The sequence below is a fragment of the Penicillium nucicola genome, assembly GCF_028828085.1.
Source record: "Penicillium nucicola strain IBT 29836 chromosome Unknown utg000002l, whole genome shotgun sequence".
Taxonomy (NCBI): domain Eukaryota; kingdom Fungi; phylum Ascomycota; class Eurotiomycetes; order Eurotiales; family Aspergillaceae; genus Penicillium; species Penicillium nucicola.
In genome coordinates this window covers 2000644-2017792 of record NW_026643126.1, presented here as the reverse complement: position 1 = coordinate 2017792, position 17149 = coordinate 2000644, and the positions used below count along the sequence as shown (strand labels likewise).

The 17149-nt window shown below is 49.6% G+C and overlaps 6 protein-coding genes across 6 annotated transcripts; all 6 read right to left on the bottom strand.

Annotated features, from left to right (window-relative positions):
- Positions 1 to 96: 96 nt before the first annotated feature.
- Positions 97 to 1098, bottom strand: N7511_002532 (uncharacterized protein; the record flags this gene model as incomplete). The annotated part of the gene is made up of 2 exons (XM_057124957.1): positions 97 to 345; positions 436 to 1098. The coding sequence occupies 2 exons, from the start codon at positions 1096 to 1098 to the stop codon at positions 97 to 99; spliced, it is 912 nt and encodes a 303-aa protein (XP_056987116.1).
- A 679-nt stretch (positions 1099 to 1777) lies between these two features.
- On the bottom strand, positions 1778 to 2721 carry N7511_002531 (uncharacterized protein; the record flags this gene model as incomplete). Its single annotated transcript, XM_057124956.1, has 2 exons — positions 1778 to 1947; positions 2010 to 2721. 2 exons carry the CDS (start codon positions 2719 to 2721, stop codon positions 1778 to 1780), a joined length of 882 nt encoding a protein of 293 aa, XP_056987115.1.
- A 210-nt stretch (positions 2722 to 2931) lies between these two features.
- N7511_002530 (DUF92 domain-containing protein) lies at positions 2932 to 5068 on the bottom strand (the record flags this gene model as incomplete). Its single annotated transcript, XM_057124955.1, has 5 exons — positions 2932 to 3412; positions 3836 to 4068; positions 4121 to 4481; positions 4563 to 4777; positions 4883 to 5068. The coding sequence occupies 5 exons, from the start codon at positions 5066 to 5068 to the stop codon at positions 2932 to 2934; spliced, it is 1476 nt and encodes a 491-aa protein (XP_056987114.1).
- Positions 5069 to 6179: 1111 nt separating this feature from the next.
- Positions 6180 to 9069, bottom strand: xlnR (putative C6 transcription factor; the record flags this gene model as incomplete). Its single annotated transcript, XM_057124954.1, has 3 exons — positions 6180 to 6323; positions 6379 to 8660; positions 8721 to 9069. 3 exons carry the CDS (start codon positions 9067 to 9069, stop codon positions 6180 to 6182), a joined length of 2775 nt encoding a protein of 924 aa, XP_056987113.1.
- Positions 9070 to 10416: 1347 nt separating this feature from the next.
- Positions 10417 to 14572, bottom strand: N7511_002528 (DNA-directed RNA polymerase; the record flags this gene model as incomplete). The annotated part of the gene is made up of 2 exons (XM_057124953.1): positions 10417 to 13743; positions 13799 to 14572. The coding sequence occupies 2 exons, from the start codon at positions 14570 to 14572 to the stop codon at positions 10417 to 10419; spliced, it is 4101 nt and encodes a 1366-aa protein (XP_056987112.1).
- A 594-nt stretch (positions 14573 to 15166) lies between these two features.
- Positions 15167 to 16258, bottom strand: N7511_002527 (uncharacterized protein; the record flags this gene model as incomplete). The annotated part of the gene is made up of 3 exons (XM_057124952.1): positions 15167 to 15382; positions 15438 to 15700; positions 15772 to 16258. 3 exons carry the CDS (start codon positions 16256 to 16258, stop codon positions 15167 to 15169), a joined length of 966 nt encoding a protein of 321 aa, XP_056987111.1.
- Between the last annotated feature and the right edge of the window lie 891 nt (positions 16259 to 17149).

The following is a 17149-nucleotide window of genomic DNA, read 5'->3' as shown; positions in this document are numbered from 1 at the left end:
TGCTTAAGCGCACTTCATCCCTTGAAGTTTGCTGTCCAGCAATCTCTCTCTCTCTTTCGGGTTATCCTCTTTGCTTTCTATCCTCCCTCCTCCCTGTTAGTTTCGAGCGGCTTGTTTTGGCTTCTGCCCTATGACGAGATGGAAATATGAGTAGAGCCGCAGATCCTTTTGCTGTAGTTCCTCCTGCACCCGACTAATCAGGACATCGGTGTCTTCCTTTGACCAGCCCAATGTCTTCGTGAATAGACGTAGCGTATATCCTTCTAGCGCGCACTGCATCTGGAATACGTAGTACCCCCCAATATTTTTCAAAGTTGGGTCGTCACTCCACTCGCCATAGGGGACCTATTCACAAGTATCCGATAGTCAGCCCCTTAGGCCATAACATATATACGGATTATCGTTGAATCTCTATCCTATTTCGGACTCACTTACCTTGAATATCTGTTCATCGACTTGCACATAGCCAGCTGAACGCATCAGCTCCTTCTGCTCAGCTGCCACGTCAACTCGCTTGCCAAACTTGGCTGCTGCCTCGTGCATCAGCGCCTCCCACTCCCTCAGTGCCACTAGCCGAGTTTCATCTTGTTCGTTATCGGTGAAGAAGCGTAAATCGTTCTCCCACACTTCTAACCACCCTCCCGGGAGAAGATGCTGGAACGCGTTAGCGTAGAACTTGTCATAGTCGGCAATCACCCCGCCTAGCGACTGCGCATGGATCAAATGAAACGCCTGTTTTGCAGTAAACGGCCAATCGCCCTCCAGCTCGTGGTGTTCGAAATACTGGAGATTTGGAGACATATGGGCCGGGTCCATCCCCATCAAGCGCGGGGCAGGATGATGGCGGTCCAGCGCCATGATCGTCCAGGAGCCGCTGCGGGTAGCGAATTCGAGAAACTTGTGGTTTTTCTGGACGGGATCCAGGGGGGCAATAAAAGTCCTGCCGTCTAGAAGATGATGCCACATGGTGCTGATCATTGCGTGTGCTGAGGTGGCCTTTTGGTCGTCTGGAAAGGGGAATTCGGCCTTGAAGCCATGGTAGCGGCGTCCATTTTCGTATGTATGGTTGTTGCGTGCAGTCAGCCAGTTCGGTTCCATTTTTGATTACTTTTCCGAGATCGGGTGCAGGAGAGAGGAGAAGAAGAAGAAGAAGGGAAGGCAGATAGACGACTCGTCTTGGCTCCGGCGGGGAAAACATACCAAGACTTTTATAGTAAACTCCCGTGTGGCTCTGCGCCTTAATGTAACTAGTATCACTGTTAGAATCATTCTATTCTACTCTATATATTTTCCTTTAATAGTAAAACAAGTACATACGACCACAGGGTGTGGAGAACAGGGCTTCCCGTCCGCTCAGCCGTACTTAAGCCACACGCCGGTAAGTTAGTAGTTAGGTGGGTGACCACTAGCGAATCCTTACTGTTGTATGTTTTTTTGCTTTCTGCATTTTATTCCGAAACTTTTTTGATAATGTAGTTCACAATATAAATGAGCCTCTGCGCCATGAGATTTAGTCCGAACTGTATGAGGCCTCTGGTTGACGGAGGTGTTAAGTACTGGATTTCAACTTATATGCATTATTTTAGATCTTTGGTCTTGATTTTCAACTACGTTGAGGTGAGAGCAATTGATACAAGTTCCGTTAGGATCGGAAATTACAAATACTGTGGAGCGAGGAGCAATCAGATAAAAATATCAATTGGAGTGATTGGAGTTCCTTCCTGATGTTTGGTAACAATAATTAGAAGACAACCGATATTCTCAACAGTATCACGAATTAGAAGACAACATTCTCAACAGTATCACGGTGCAGGATTTCACGGTCATCCTCCAGCAAGAATCCGACTCGAAGCTGAGCTTGGATAGCCTCAGTGGCCAACTTGCGATAATTGGCAATATTTCTGTAGTTTGCCTTCATCTTTGCCTTATTAAATGGGCGCTCCGATCCTTTAGAATAGTGTCAGTCACGGCGGAGCTTATCTTTAATTGGCACCAGGAATACCACTTACCACTGAACCATGTACGCCGGCTGTTCATCTTGACATCAACCAGCTTCGACGTGGGAGCCTCCGAGTGCACAGTCCGAATCCCTCCAATGGTGTTTCCGTGCATATCCTGAATAAAATCTCCACGCTCCGTAGTGGCCATCACAGCACCCGGCACGGGTGCGACGTTCGTGGTGATCCATTTATCCATGGCTTCGAAGATGGCATGGTAAATGTAGGAGCTGCAGAAGCTGCTCCATTCGCCGGCCTTGTAGGCACCAGGAGCCATATTAGTGATTTCCGCCCTGGTAATGTAAGTAGCATTGCGGGCCGGCAGACCGGGGACCTCGTACAAGCGGTAGCTGTGGCTATCCTCGCGGCGGTGGGGGTAGGTCAATCGGTCATCTTGCTCTCTGTAGAGGGATGCGTGGGAGAAGAGATCGTACTCGCCCATTGTTTCGATGATTTTGATAGCAGGCGAGCGTGGGTCCTCCAGTGCAGGTCCACCGTCACTCTGGAATGGCAGAAATCCTTCGAATGGAATTGTTCCATCAGGCAACTGGAGACGAGATTCGTGGAGGATGAACCGACGGGTCACATCGCCTGTCTCAGCCAATCCACACAGAATCACGCGGTTTGCTTTGATTCGCAAATCGCCAGATCTTGCAGCATACGAGGCAGCAACCAGTATCTGTGGAGACTGCATAGTTGTTGCCCACCATAATTGCTTAAACATTTTGTATTTCGACCAAAGTGATGTCTTGGAAACATTCGAATCTGATCGTGTTTGACGGAGGAGTTGCTTCAAGAGTGGAGTTGGGGTGAAAGTGATTTCCCTGTAGCGATTCCTGTCCAATTTCCTGAGTTCTAAGGCACTGGGGGCCTGTGAATCGATTTCAATCCATGCGTGACCTATAGAATTGTTAGACGGGGGGAGAAATAAGTCTTAAGAAGGAGTTGAATCACCGTTTCTCATTATCCACCGTTTGATTTTGGACCAGACCTGTCTCCTGTCTGATACACCAGCAGGCTCAACAACAGCAAGTCCCGAAAACTTAGACAGATTCTCGGGGTAATAGAGAACGAGACGGGTGGCAAAGAACTTCTCTTCAGCATAGCCATTGATCATGTATTCACGGCGAATGAACCCGTTGGCCTGGAGAGGAACGTCTTGCTCATCACGAAAAATGTCTGGCAAGAGACGAATGCCTGGCTTCTTGATGCGGATGATGGACATGTTCGCGCCAGTAGGCCTTGCCTCGACCTGCAGCTGGTTCATCTTTGCTATTTGTAGCATGAGGTGGTCAGTAAGCGTATTTGCCTGCCGAAGTAAACGAAGGAGGTGCTCACGATGTAGGGCCAGAGTGGCACGTGACACGTAAACGAGGAAGAGTTGAGAAGGAACGAAGATCTCAGTACATGTAACCCTGGAGGGTTCTGGGTAAGCATATTTGCTTGCCAAAGTAAACGAAAGGTACTCACGATGTAGGGCCAGAGTGGCACGTGACACGTCAACGAAGAAGAGTTGAGAAGGAACGAAGGATCTCACTACATACAACCCTGGAGGGTTCTGGGGTGGAAGGTGCAGATAAGCAATATGCTGGGAAATCCCTACGTCGGACGAAATGGGACTCTTGACATTATTATCACGTTGATTTTCTTCTTAATACCTACGTTTTCAATGAGATAAATTAGAGACAGGTAATTGGAGCCGTATGTAGATTAAGCTCCAAAAAAGTAGGTCACCCAAGCTAGATCAGGTGTGCTTGATGATACTTACAGACAGTAGAGTGACCTCTGCACAGCTAATTCATACAAGCAGCTCATATACATTCAGTCCCCATACATACTGTGCAATGCCCATGGCCCCAACACTCATCGAAGCAGCCATAAAGATGTTCACACCATTATTATCAAGCCAATCATGACCAGTTTCGACACGGCGGCTTTCATGTGTTTCTTCTTGCAACTCAACCTTTTCTTCGCTGCCGCAGGATGAAGCCGCATTGACAGCGCTACCCGTAGCTTCGGCGTGAGAAGCATCTATGGTCGACCTTTTGGAGGAGACAGTGTGAATCAAGACCTGTATAAAGTGGTGAGTAAAGCTCATCATCTATGAATGGTTGACGACATACCTTCCTACCGCCACTTCCCTCGACAACTTTCCCACTCCTCTTATCAACAACACTAGCTTGCAAAAGGCCACCAAGAACACTATCAAGAACGCTTCCCAGTGCTCCCCAAAAGGTCATTGCCACAGTCCAAAGTGCTCGCTCTTTAATGCCTGCGCTAGAACAAAATGGAAGAACAGCCGCAGATGTTAAAGAGACAATGAATGAACCCAGAAGACCAGCTCCCAGCCCAGTTGCAGTGACACCACCGTTTGTACCAGGGGGAACTTCACGGAAATTGAGGGAAGTTATGAGACGAGGTTTGGATTTGGAGAGAATGCCAAGTTCAGAGGAGAACGTGTCTGCGGCGACGGCGGCGTAATTTCTATAATTGATTGCAGTTAGCATGTAATCGAAACAGAGGGGGCGCAGATGAAAAAAAAGGGAAGATGAAAGAACTACATACGCGACAATCCCAACCATCAAAATATCAGCCGCATTTTGGCCGAGTGAGAAACATGATTCTGTGTCTGTCGATTTGGCTAGAACAATGGCGTGGAGGATAGATAGGATCGTTCCAACAATAGAGTTTGCGAGGACTTGAATGTGGTTACGAGGACCTTCGCCGCCCTCTGTGCCGGTAGCGGAGAGTGTCAAGCGGGATTTGATCTCGTGTTTTACCTAGCATTGCGGAATATCATCAGTAACGTGATAAAGATTAATATACACCGCCAGACCGAGCGTTGGCAGCAAATAAGCCCCAGCCCCAAAGGATCTGACACTCACCTTTGTAACCTTTGTTCCACCAAAATAGAATACCGCCAATAGCGCAACTGGGGCTGACCATGGGTGGAGGGCGTGTGCGGAGGCCGAACATCCCGCAACAACGAGGCCTAGTGGGGTAAGGGATTTGCGAGACCAGGCTCGATAGACGAGCCCGAAGACAAGTGGGATACCAATATATGGTTTCATTGTAGTGGCTTTAACCCCAAGACTGTTTGGGTGAGAAAGTCTGGAGTTGGAAGTTGGAAGTTAGAGGTTGGAATCGGAGTTGGGGTTGGAGCTGGAGCTGAAGTGGGGCCAAATAAGCACTGTCACATGACGTCTATCGATCTTGTATAAATGGAGGGACATTGAATGGGTATTTCCTAATAGACTGGATTCTATATCATGAGAGAATCCCGTAATTGGCGATTTTCCATAGAGGTTTCTATACCAAGCCCCGTGCAGTACCCCTTGTATCAATGGGCAGCTATAGTAGTCTATATGCATAAATTTGAAGGCTATGCTCATAGTTACGAGACAATGTAGCTATAGGTAGCATTGACTGAATACTCGGACTATACATCAGGCTCTAGTATATAAAGCTCCCTGGTTATGATGTGACATCAGGGTGGTGGCATGAGCGTACCTAATCAAGCCTTTATAGATGCCGTTAGGTCATTTCAAGGTGATAAATATGCGTTCATCTATCAGTGTCGACAAAATTAATAGGTCCACAGTTCCACATGACAAACCCACCTTTGAGCATAATTCATTTGAATTATTTCGCACGGAAGAGCCCTATCGTCAGCCTTGTAGAGTCTAGCGCCGTCTTAATTTTGAAGGGTAGTCTATGGCAATTCCAGGTCCTCCACTCACGGAATAAGATATTCACTGATTCATCAAGCAATGAAGAACGTTATGTAGCAAAGTGTCAAAAACAAGGATGAGAATAATGCACTTAAAAAGAAGGCCCCAATGTGGAGAGACTGTCATCTGCTATGTGTATTTGGTTATTCAGCGCTAGCCCTGAACTTACCTATCGCCATATATCCATGGATTTCATACGACGTATCGTTACTAATTGAGCTCAACTCAACGATTGTATTTCATACATCTGGTTTCCAAACACCAGAGTCAATATAGGAATGGAAGGTGTGGTATGTGTCGAGTAAATAAGTAGACAAAGAATACGCCTTTTCGCTCCTCGGGGTATGTCCAAAATCCAAGAGATGTAGTATACAAGACGTAAATCAGAACCAACAAGAAAGAAAAATATATACTGGATCAATGACGAAATAATAGGCGGTGAATGTGTCAACTAGAGCGCAAGGCCACTGCCGTCCCCGCTCCAGCGGTAAAGGGCCAGTACTTCACGCCGGCGCTGCTGCTGCTCGCCAAAGTCTTCTGGGACACGACCGCGGACCTGAGCAAGAGCCGAGCGCATTACTTTTCGGAAAGTTCGCTAGGTGAAAATTAGTACTGATACTTGACGGTGCAGGTAGGATTGGGGTACTTACCTGATATTCAGTGTTCAACGTCACAACACAAGCCTCATGTGCTCGTACGATAGTCTCGCATGCTCTAACCACACTTGGGCTAGCATCACCTTGCAACTTATCTGCAGTCAAAAGTAGGAGGAAGCTACCTTGCAGCAGATATATACCGAAGAAGAAGGGCATGAAACTCAGATCGGGGTCGTATTCTAGAATATCCGAAGCGGCTTCAGCAGAGCTGACAGCATGTCCCATGGCCGTAATGAACGATTCAGATGAAATCCAGAGGTCATTATCATCGAGAAGATTGATCGGATCCCATTTTCCAGCCAGCAGGATGTGAAGAACGTGCATGATGTGGGTGCCATAAGCAACTACCATCCTTGTATGGACGATAGACTCGCTAACATGCGATCCGACAGTACTACTCGATCGACCCGACGGGCTGACATGATTGAGATTGGATCCTTCCATGGCAGTATCGGTCTCTGGACCGAGAGCAAGGGAGCTCGTGAACCGGGCTTCAAACTCTTTCAAGCTCTGGGCGTAAACATCGAGCTGTCGGCTGATTTCCATCGCCTGGTATTCCCATTCACCGCTGTTACGGAAATGAAGACCGAATCGTGGGTGGTTGCGAGCATGTTGAAGATCCACAATTTCACCCAGTATAGACATCAGTGGTAAAAAGTATCCGAACATGCTGTGACCTGTGCACTCAAAGGAGGGACCGGCACGACGGTAGTTGACTGACGAGAAATCCCCCGTTTGCCAGATGTCGTCGTTCATAGGTTGTAATAAACCCTCGCACTCCTTATCGAGAAGAGTCAAAGGACGGTTATAGCAGAGCGCTAGATGGCGATCAGTGGCATATAACAACCACCATATGCGACGGCGCTCTTCGCGTTCCTCTTCTGTGAGATTGACAGTCGAGTTACCAGGACCATGGCCCATGAGCTGGGATGGTTGCCGTTTGCCATTCACATCAAGTTCGCCTTCGCCTTCTAGTTCGCCGTCCTGGCGAGTTGTCGCATTCGGCGGAAGTTCGCGACCCAACTTGAGCTCTCGTGCAAGAGACCAAGCTGCTGTCCACCATCGCATACTTGCAGCCTTGTATTCGCTAGCAGAAACGACAGTGGCCAAGTGGACGTACGTAGCAACATCATCCACAGCGCCAGTTGCACTGCTCTGGGCGCCTAATTGGTCCATTGATACACCAAATCCACCTAGAGCGACCCCGTTGATCACCATATTAGCGGGATAATTGGGGGATGCCTCGCCAGTTGCAGGCCCATGAATCAGTGGTCTAAGCAAGCCAACAGTCAATTCCAAAAGCTTTTGGCAAACACGCCCACGAGCAGAGGGAGGAGATGTCAAAAATGCAGCTTCACTTGTTTGCGCAGCTACCCATAGCATACTAGCGAGAAGACCGGGACTACACGCCCGCGGTTTTGTGGGGTGTAGGAAGGATAGTTTGCGGAAAACATAACCCACAACATACGGGGATGACGGAGATAGATGCGAGGAAGAAGAGCTGGTAAAGTAGACATCGAGAAGGTCACAGGCGAGCGATTGAGGGATTATAGACACGATGTGTGGAAGAACTGGTTGCAAAACGGGGTATCTCAACGAACTAGAGAAAGGTGGCATGCTGAAAGATGGAAAATTGGCGGGAGACGGAGAAGGGAGCGGCAGCCAACTGGGCGATTGACCCGGCGGAGAAAACCCTAGGAATGAAGCTGGATGATTCTCCGCCGAGTTCCCGAGGCGGAACTGGTTCATGGACGTTGGGTTTGCCTCTTGTGCATTTATAAGAGGGTACGCACCATCGTTATAACTTGATCCAAAGGCTTGAGATTGAAGCATTGAGCCAGGCGACCGAGGGTTTGCACTCGCAGATTGCATCATATGTAAAGAGCGCAAATCGGGTACGGGCATTGGTGGTCGATGTGATTCCTGTAGTGCTTCGTAGTGACTGAAGGGTATACTTGCCATGCTAGAGCTAATCTGCTGCTGCGAAGCTTGTACTGGTGTCTGATTTTGGCGCATCCCAGGCAAGCCAGGTATCTCAGCGTTATGTGGTCGTGATTGTGCGCTTTCGGATAAAGTGCGGGCAGCATCAAAGGCTGGGTCGTAGCGTTCGTTGGACTCGGTGATAGAATGGCCGTTCGAGGGCTGGCTTTGGGTATGTGTCGCACTGTCTTTGCTACCAACTTCGCTGTCGGTGGTGACGGTTGCAGCTATATCCTTTTTCGATGCTTTCCCGCGTTTCTTGCGCTCGCGGGCGTATTCGCAACTGAGTCCGAACTCTGTGATTCGTTAATTTAAATATTCTCCAAGCTAAGAATAATTTTCTAAGATGCCCATACCAACGCAATGTGCGCATGGATTTTGCCCGTCGCACTTGGTTCGCAACTGGTTGCACTGGTCGCACGCCCGGCTAATTCTCCGCCGGACCGGAGTTGCAGACGAGTTCTTGCGAATTACGGAGCGAGCCTCCGCCAGGCTGTCACGCGATTGTGGACCTTTCAGACCGGAGGCGTCTTGTTCACTATATAGGAGATGCTGGGTATGCGGGACTTTGGAATCAGGGAGCGATTGAGCGAGGTCTGAAGGGGTGTTGGCTGCGCCAGCTTCCCGTGCTAGCTGGAGTTGTTCCAGAGCATACTGTGACCCCTCCGCAAGCGTGTCCAGCCCGGGGGTTTGGGATTGGGGCATTCGTTTAGATTGTGGCTGGGCTGAGAAGGGCGGATAGGAAATGGGCGCGGATTGGAGGGAGGTTGTTGACATGCTTCTCCGAGGAGGCGGAAAGACACTCTAGGTCGACATAGAGCGACGGCGCGAATCGATAGGACTTAATCCTGATCTTTTCGACCGAGGTGAGTCTGACGGGAGAGGCGATCGAGGAGACGGGAGGCATAAGAGTCAGTGGAACGACATGAGAGGCCGTAGCGGAACCCCAGATCCCGGAGGCGACTTTTTTTTTTTCGGCGGAGCCGAGGACCCAAAGCTTGATTCTCGGCAAGAGAAGATGATTGCGAAGGGTCTACTCCGTACGGGTCTCAGGGTCCAACAGAATCAATAAATAGAAACGAAGTTGTGAACCTGACGATCTGGGGAAATCGAGAAAGGCGGGGGAACGGGCACGTGTTGCACGGGGTATAAACTCCCAAGTCAACCCCTTCCCTTCGATTTCTACTTGAACTTCTACAATCCCAGTTTCACGTTCTCGATTCTCCTGTTTAATGCACTTCTACCGGCAGACTCCCCTTGACCCGGTTTGAACCTGCACCCCTTGCACTTTGGGCTTATTGGTTGGCACTTTATCCAGTGTGATCCCGGTCATCTGTACAAAGCAGGCCTGCGCCCCGTATTCAAGAGGGCTCGGAGAAGCACCAGACGGGGACTTGGACCCCCTCAACCATCTGACCTTCTCGGTCAGGTGCCTCGGTCTTGGCTAGAGAGTGGTTAAGGACAAAGGTACTGAAATGGCCCACTATCGGTAGACAACCCGTTTCATTCACTGCCGAGCGCAGCTCCGACAGAAGACCCTTGACAAACTTTGGAAATGATTGGTATATGCAACCTAGGGACTCATTATCCCAGCAAATGAAAACTTGGCAGCGACTGAGCTGAAGCCGGATTCCCCCAGATTGCCCTGCCGGCTGTTCTATTTTGCCTAAACCCATCGATACCCCTGGCCGGCTAATTAGCCTGAAGATCTTCATGCTGTACTTGTCTAGGTTAAACACACTACTGAAGTTGGCCAAGTTGTAGATTGAGATAAATTGGAATCTAAGATCATATTCGTACATCGCTATATGCATGGTTGTTTTTTTGTCCCCCAATGCCCCTTCTAACATGATAGAATATACAAAAATGCAAACAATGAAACCCAGGGGAACAAATGGGGAATGAGGAAATATACAGAAGATTAAAAGACATCTAATATGCATGGAGAAGTCACGCTTCGACGGGACTCCGGAGATGAAATGAGGAAATGTGAAGGTATGCAACGCTAGAGGGATGATGAAATGGAAGCCCAAGGAGCCGAAGAAGCGGGTCTCAAGAGAAGAAGTACTTGCTTTCGCGAATGCGAGTCAAATCCCAGTCTCCCTTCTTAGGGACTGAGCGGAATCTCAGCGGAACCCACATCCAAGTTGTCGCGGCGCGGGATGATTGTTTCTTAGCGGGAGCAGGCTTGTCCGTGGTTTCTAGCACAGGCTCTGGTTCGTCGTCAAGAAGCTTGCCGTCGGGCAAGTCCATGTTTCCAATCAGACCCTGGATGGCCGGATCGGCGGTATCGATTCCGTCTAACATAGGCGCACGCTCTGCGGATTCAAGGTTCTCGGGCACATGGCCCATTGCGGTTGCACCCAATGATTTGGTCATGGACAGGTCTTCGTCTGTGCCACCCATCTCTTCAAACACGCTGGCGGGGGTGACCATAGCACGACCTTCCGCCTGGTCTTCGGGGTCGTCGGACCTAAGAAGAGTCTGTCGTCGTTGCTCTTGAATCAGCTCGGCGAGTTTAGAGCTCTTACCGCCCTTCCGCAGAGCGCGAATTGCTTTGCCGTGCTTGCCGGTCAAAGGAACTCTGGCAAGGAACAAGTTCTTGCCATATCGCACCTTGAACTCGGATGCGAGACGGCCAATAATATCGTCACTGTGCATGCGAACAAAAGCATCTCGAAGCATTTCATTCATCTGGTCGACATCACCGGCATGGGTCCAGAAGGAATCATGGACGGCGGAGAAGGTCAGGCCTGCTTCGTGGCAAGCGTTGGCAGACAAAATCATGTGCGTGGCATCGAGTGAATGAATGAAGTTAGGCGGGAAAGCTTGAAGCTGCTTGCGCTTGGAGACAACATCATCGACACTTGGATCCATGATACTGATTTCTTGCAAGGTAGTTTGCACACGGCGAGCCTTCCGAGTTCGGTATGGCTGGACAACTGGAAGACCCAGCGGAGTGGTCCAGATGACAGTCGACTGGAAAGACTTCTCGGGGTCGAGGGCTCTGGGAGTAGCAGAGCCGGTGTTGGCCTTGTGTGTCAACACTTGCTCAGTGAGTTGTTCGATTTGCTCCGGTGTTAAGGACTGTGTGATGCGGAGCGCAGAGTCGCCGAGCCAATATTGAATGTCGTGAGCTCCATTGAACATGCTGCCAAGAGCGCCGAAAATTTTCTGGGCGATATAAATAGACGCCTGGATCCTTTCTTGGCCAGACAGGTCTGGTAAGTAGTCGATAAGCTGCTTTTTCACTTGTCTTGTCGCTCCCATGAAAGTCACGCCGTATACATTGGTCATAACTGTCTGCTTCACGATCTTTCTTGTCACTCTGCCATCGAGAACCTTGGCTAAATCATTGCCATTGGCCGCGTCCTGCGTAATACTCTCGTTGACAAAGTCACATACGCCGGAATAAACATCTGACGGGCGATCTGAGGGCTCAAGGTTGACTTGTTGAGCACCGGCCTTGTCACCACCCAGGGCAGCGTAGTGTTGAAGACCATTGCAGGAACCATCCTGATGGATGGGAAGATGAGACACATATTTAGTGGGGTCAGATAGTTCCAAGGCGTTGCGCAATTCAACACAGGCAGCCAGACACTGCCATGGATCCTCTGCTTTGAGCCACCATTTGCGTCCGTTGAGACCGTTGTTGGCGGAGTCCAGAACATCATCCAATTTGTCCATGGTGTATTGCTCTCGTTCAGACATACTGGCCTTATCAAAGCCACTCAAGTTTGCAACCTGAATCTTCAACCAGCGCAAGCCACTTACACCGAGTTCTTTGCCTGTATCGAAAAGCAGTAACCCTCTGCAGTTGTCAGCTCCCATCTGGTTCAGATAGGGAGGAAGAGGGTATGCTCTGCCTCGGAAGTCCATGTTATGAGGTAAGTAGAAGACCTCGCTTCGGTAGGCTCTGGCGATTTCGAGTTGGAAATTCTGGAAACAGCGAATAGAGTGGTATCCAGAACGAAGGTTCTCGATTTCTCGCACCCGTCGACTCCATTGTTGCTGTTCTGCAGGGGAGGCATCCGAACTTGGCTGTGACGGCATTGGCAGTTCTGGGTCCAGGGGAGCAATTTTTCCCACAGCGTCTCCAGTGTTCCAAGCTTGAACCATTACATCGAAGACGGGCCGGTTGATTCTCCAGGCAGTACTTCCAAGAACATCAAGACCAGCTCGAATATCCTTCATGCCATCGTCCTTCATAGCGGCTTTGATGTAAGCCGGTTGTAAGATTTCACCGGCAGTACTGCGCACCAGGCTGCTTTCATAGACTGTGTAACCACCGTTCCTTGGTCCAATCCACGGCTTTGGTTTGGTGACCATGGGGAGGTGGCGGGCCAACAATTCAGAAGCAGGCTCTTTTGTCACGATTTTGACAATTTCAGGGTGCATATGGATAAGACCCGAGCGTTTTCCATAGTGAATTTGATAAGCGTGTTGGAAGGCTGGTGGCGTAGTGCGAACTTTCTTCTTGGTAACAGCGTCCTCGGTCCAGACGGAGATTTTAGCGGCATCGAAGAGCATGCTCATGAGACTTGCACCAACTCTGACTTGTACACGGGAGCCCCAGTGAACGTGTGACTCTTCTTCGTTGGCTTTTTCAACAAGGTTCTTCCATCGCATGCGGCCATCCTTGGTCTTGCGGTTTGCGAGAGTCTCCTTCAGGGCCTTAAGGCGGATTGGGTTTACACCCTTGCTTTTTGCTATGACCCTTTTGGCGATCAATTCGTCTTGCAGTTCTTTTCCAAGGCTCGTGGCGATAGCAGAAAGCTTGATTCCTTTGTCCATTCCCGTGCGGCTGAACACGGCCATGACTGTAATAATGGTGAGTGCAGCCAATCGATCAGCATCGAGCGATTGAAGGTATACGCCATAATCACAACGATCACGCTGCTCAATGCTTGTAATTGGGTTCGCCAGTGCCTCTTCGACAAGTTCCAATTCCTGTTTGATTCTTGCCACAAGATCCGTGTGCCATTGACTTAGGACAAAGTTGAGGCGCTTTTCCTCGGACGGGGCATTCAGGCCTGCTTTTTGTCTCTTGGCATTCTCTGTGCGCCAACGAGTAAGTGCCGATTCAACGCCATCGGCTTCCAGTCGCTGTTGTCTGATGTTGTTGCGCAAAAGCTGTGCTTCTTCCTCAGTACCTTGGAAATCGGCGGGTAGCTGAATTTCAGCTACGTCTGTGAAGAGGGACAAAGAATCTTTGAGAGATGACAATCCTAATCCCTTTTGATCGACCGACTGAATCGTGGGAGCATCATCCACGACAGCAGGTACGCGCTCAAGCTGGGATTCATCCAGAGGCCCGTCCAGGGACCCATCCATCATCATATATTGAGACACCAAGTCCAGCATGTCGGAAGAGCAAATCTGATTGTAGACTGTTAGTGTGGCTTCATTAAACCTACTCAAGAGGTAAGCTTACCCGCGACAGCTCTCCAACATCGGAATCCTCCAGCATCTCCAAGCCGACTATTTCCTCTTCAAGCCCTGCGTTTTGTGCAAGCTCCCAATACCGACGTACTGTCCTTTCCCGCTTCGTTCCATGAAGCATGCGGATGGCCATGTGGAGCATGATTGCAAAGGTCTCCTCATTGGGCGTCACACCACCGGCGGGCATATCCACCTCGAACCATTTCTGCAGAGGGAGGACCATTTCTTGGGCCCGATTGAGAATCATGTACGATACCATTTCCTTCAAGTAGCGGTTGTGTAAATTCAGGTACTCCTGGGAGCCAATCGGGTGGTAGTGGCCAAGACGATTGATTAATTGGGCAGCTCGCTCAAAGTGGCCAACTTTCAATGAGACATCAAGGTTTGCTCGCATTTCTGTCTCATCGCCGCCAACACCGTGCCTCCTGCGGAAGACTTTGGATTGTGTCTGAGGGGTAGAGTCAAGAATGACCAAGGAGGAGGCATCGAACGACTCGTAGGGCATCCGCATGAACGAGTCGGAGGGGGCTGCTGAATGCGTATCGAAACCGGGGTGGTCGGCGGCCGTAGCGAGATGACGTTTAGATTGGAAAGATGGTCTGCGGGCATATGTTTGGGTCGCATTAATTGGCGGGTTCACGATGGTAGCCCGGTTGCTTGTGTAGGAATGGAGACGTGTTGTCGGCATGGAGATCGATGTTCGAAGGGCATGGGCCTTCCGTGAATGGAAGAGAGCATTTTTCTGACGAGCCACGCGTGACAACATCGTGGATGAATATGAGGATTTCGCGTTTTCGTTGAGGGCAGGTAGAGGCGCGAAATGATGAAGATATTAAAGATCAAATTATATGGATAAGAGATGTAAACTTTCAAGGTGCAGATCAAGTAAACAGACACCGCGATGATAGCAGAGGCGAAACCGAATGGATTTCCCACCGCAATTTGCGCTGGCCTGCAACCCACGATTAAAGCCCAAAAAAAACGAGGGAAAGGAATGTAATGGAAAAAGGGGAAGAGATTCTCGATCTGTCGCGGCGGAGACTCGGGAGAAAAACCGTCTCTCACGTGACCAGCTATCTTATCGCATGTGATTGGCGGACAGCTCCATCTTGGTGGCAAGGGCTGCAGAGTCGCGTGTTTACTTGCTATATGCACCCGTGCTGTTCCATGGCAAATTGGCGCATCGGACTGCTAATGACAATTATGATCTTGCTGTAGGAGCTTTGCGATACGTAAAAACAAACCTTTCGGTCAAAAAAAAAACTCTTTGAGGGACGTAGGAAGAGATGAATCTAAAGATAAAGATAGATAGATGCCAAAATACCGCTATTAATGGATTGGTTGATGTTGCAAAAAGTTATCACTGGTCGTTCTCATTCTCCGAAGCACCCTCGCGTTGTCTCCGGCGGTTTTCCTTCATAGCCCAGCCAGTGAGGTCAGGTCGCGCTGGATCGATCCTTGGAGCACTCATTTTATCGAGGTAGTCTTCCGAGTTTATATTTGTCTCCATGGCTGGAAGTGTTTCAGGTTCCTGGTTCATCATGTAGCTTTCATATGTATACCATGAGTCTTCGGTCTGGAGCAAGGGAGTCAGTAGGTACCACCATATATATGTATCTGCGACAACGAACCTCGGCATCAATCCATCCGTATGCTTTCCATTTCTCTTCCTGCATCTTCTTTAGAAGGTCTAGATTTCCGCCAACATTATTCGTGTCTCCATCTTCGGCTCCCTTGACCTTGATATCGATTGCGCGGGCCTCGCTTTCAGCGGGTCGATCCTCGTCATCTCTTTTCCGGCCTTTTGCTTTAGGCATCTCATCCAAGGCATCGAGGTGATGAAGTTGAGGTTGGAATTGAACGACCGACGAGACCGGCGAAAGGTGCAGGTTTTCTAGACTAGCTGTCAGAACCGGGTCCCTTCAAGAAATATTTTCGGGGCTTGCTTTCAGCAATTCAACGTACTATCTTTGAAAGTAGCCAGCATATAAATTGGATCGCCTTCCTCGGCAGGCTTTATCCGGCCTGCAAGTGATTGTGTTCGCATCAACGAAGCTGAATCCATTGCCCGCTTATTATCGAGAATTTCCACATCGCTGTTGCCCTCTAATTTCACCCTGCCGCCAGAGTTGGCACCAGCACCTCCAGCAGTAAAGCCACCGGACATTCCGTAAGCGCCTCCATCACGAGATGAGCGGCTCTTCTTAATTGCCTCACCGTATCGCATTCCCTTGTTAACATCGTAATTCCCACGGGTGTTGATAGGTACATCGACCTCAACAACTCCTGTGCGCGCCTTCATGCGAAGTTGAGTAGGGCGTTGGTTGTGCCTGTCACTGTAGGGAAATTGTTGATCTCGGTCGAGGTATTGAAAGACAAAGCGAGAGATATCGGAGTCAGTGAGGAATACATCATATGAGGCAATGACGGGATCATCGGTAGAGGGGGCCATTTTGGTATGAAGGCTGCGATAGGTACAGAGAGAAATGCCTAGAAGCAAAGCAGGACTCCAGAGTATTCGCGGAACTTTTTTTTGCTTATCGAATTTCGTCGGCGGGGAGGGGGCAGAAAAGAGCTCCGATTCACCGCCCCACGCTATATTTATTCTGCATCCCCTGTGTCCCTTTCTGTCCTTCGAGGACCCCTGAGTCGTGTTGAGAGAGCTCCAATGCTGTCCTCCCTCTCAACAAGCACTTCACTTAGCGACGTCGAGGATCTTCTCCGTCATCATCGAGCAAGCCAATCTCCTCTCGATGCCTTCCTAGCGTGAGAGACGCAACCCCCCTGTTCAACTCCAACCATCTGCCACCACATTGTGATCAACCCAGCCGCCCATTGCCATGCCACCCGTCTACCATGGATTGATGGCATTTAAATACATTGCTCTACAACAACCTTTGTAACGGTTTGAGTTACAAAAATTGAGTCGAAGAAGCTACATTCTCAGGAAACCCCAGATCGTAGACTGCTATACCGGCCAGAGCCCAAAAAGTGTGGGACCGCGCCAACGAATGCATGTTGCCCATGGAGGTGAATGAGCTCAGTCAATCGATCTCGTAAACACCGGTGCCTTTTTGTTAAGGTGCCAAATCATGAACCACCAGTCGACTATATAGTAGCGAGCCCTCGAAGTGCTCGCTGTGTCGCATCATATGTATTCTTCGAGAAAGAATCGAAACATCCGACAGAGCAGCCCCAGCTAGGCTGAAGCTGCGGGTAAGCCAGGTCATTTCGGCCGTCAGGGTCTACCCCGGCCTGGGTAGGCGGATTCGAGCCACCGGGACCAAGTTTGTCCCTACAACCTACAGAATCATTCCCGTCATTTTGATGATGCACGGTACAC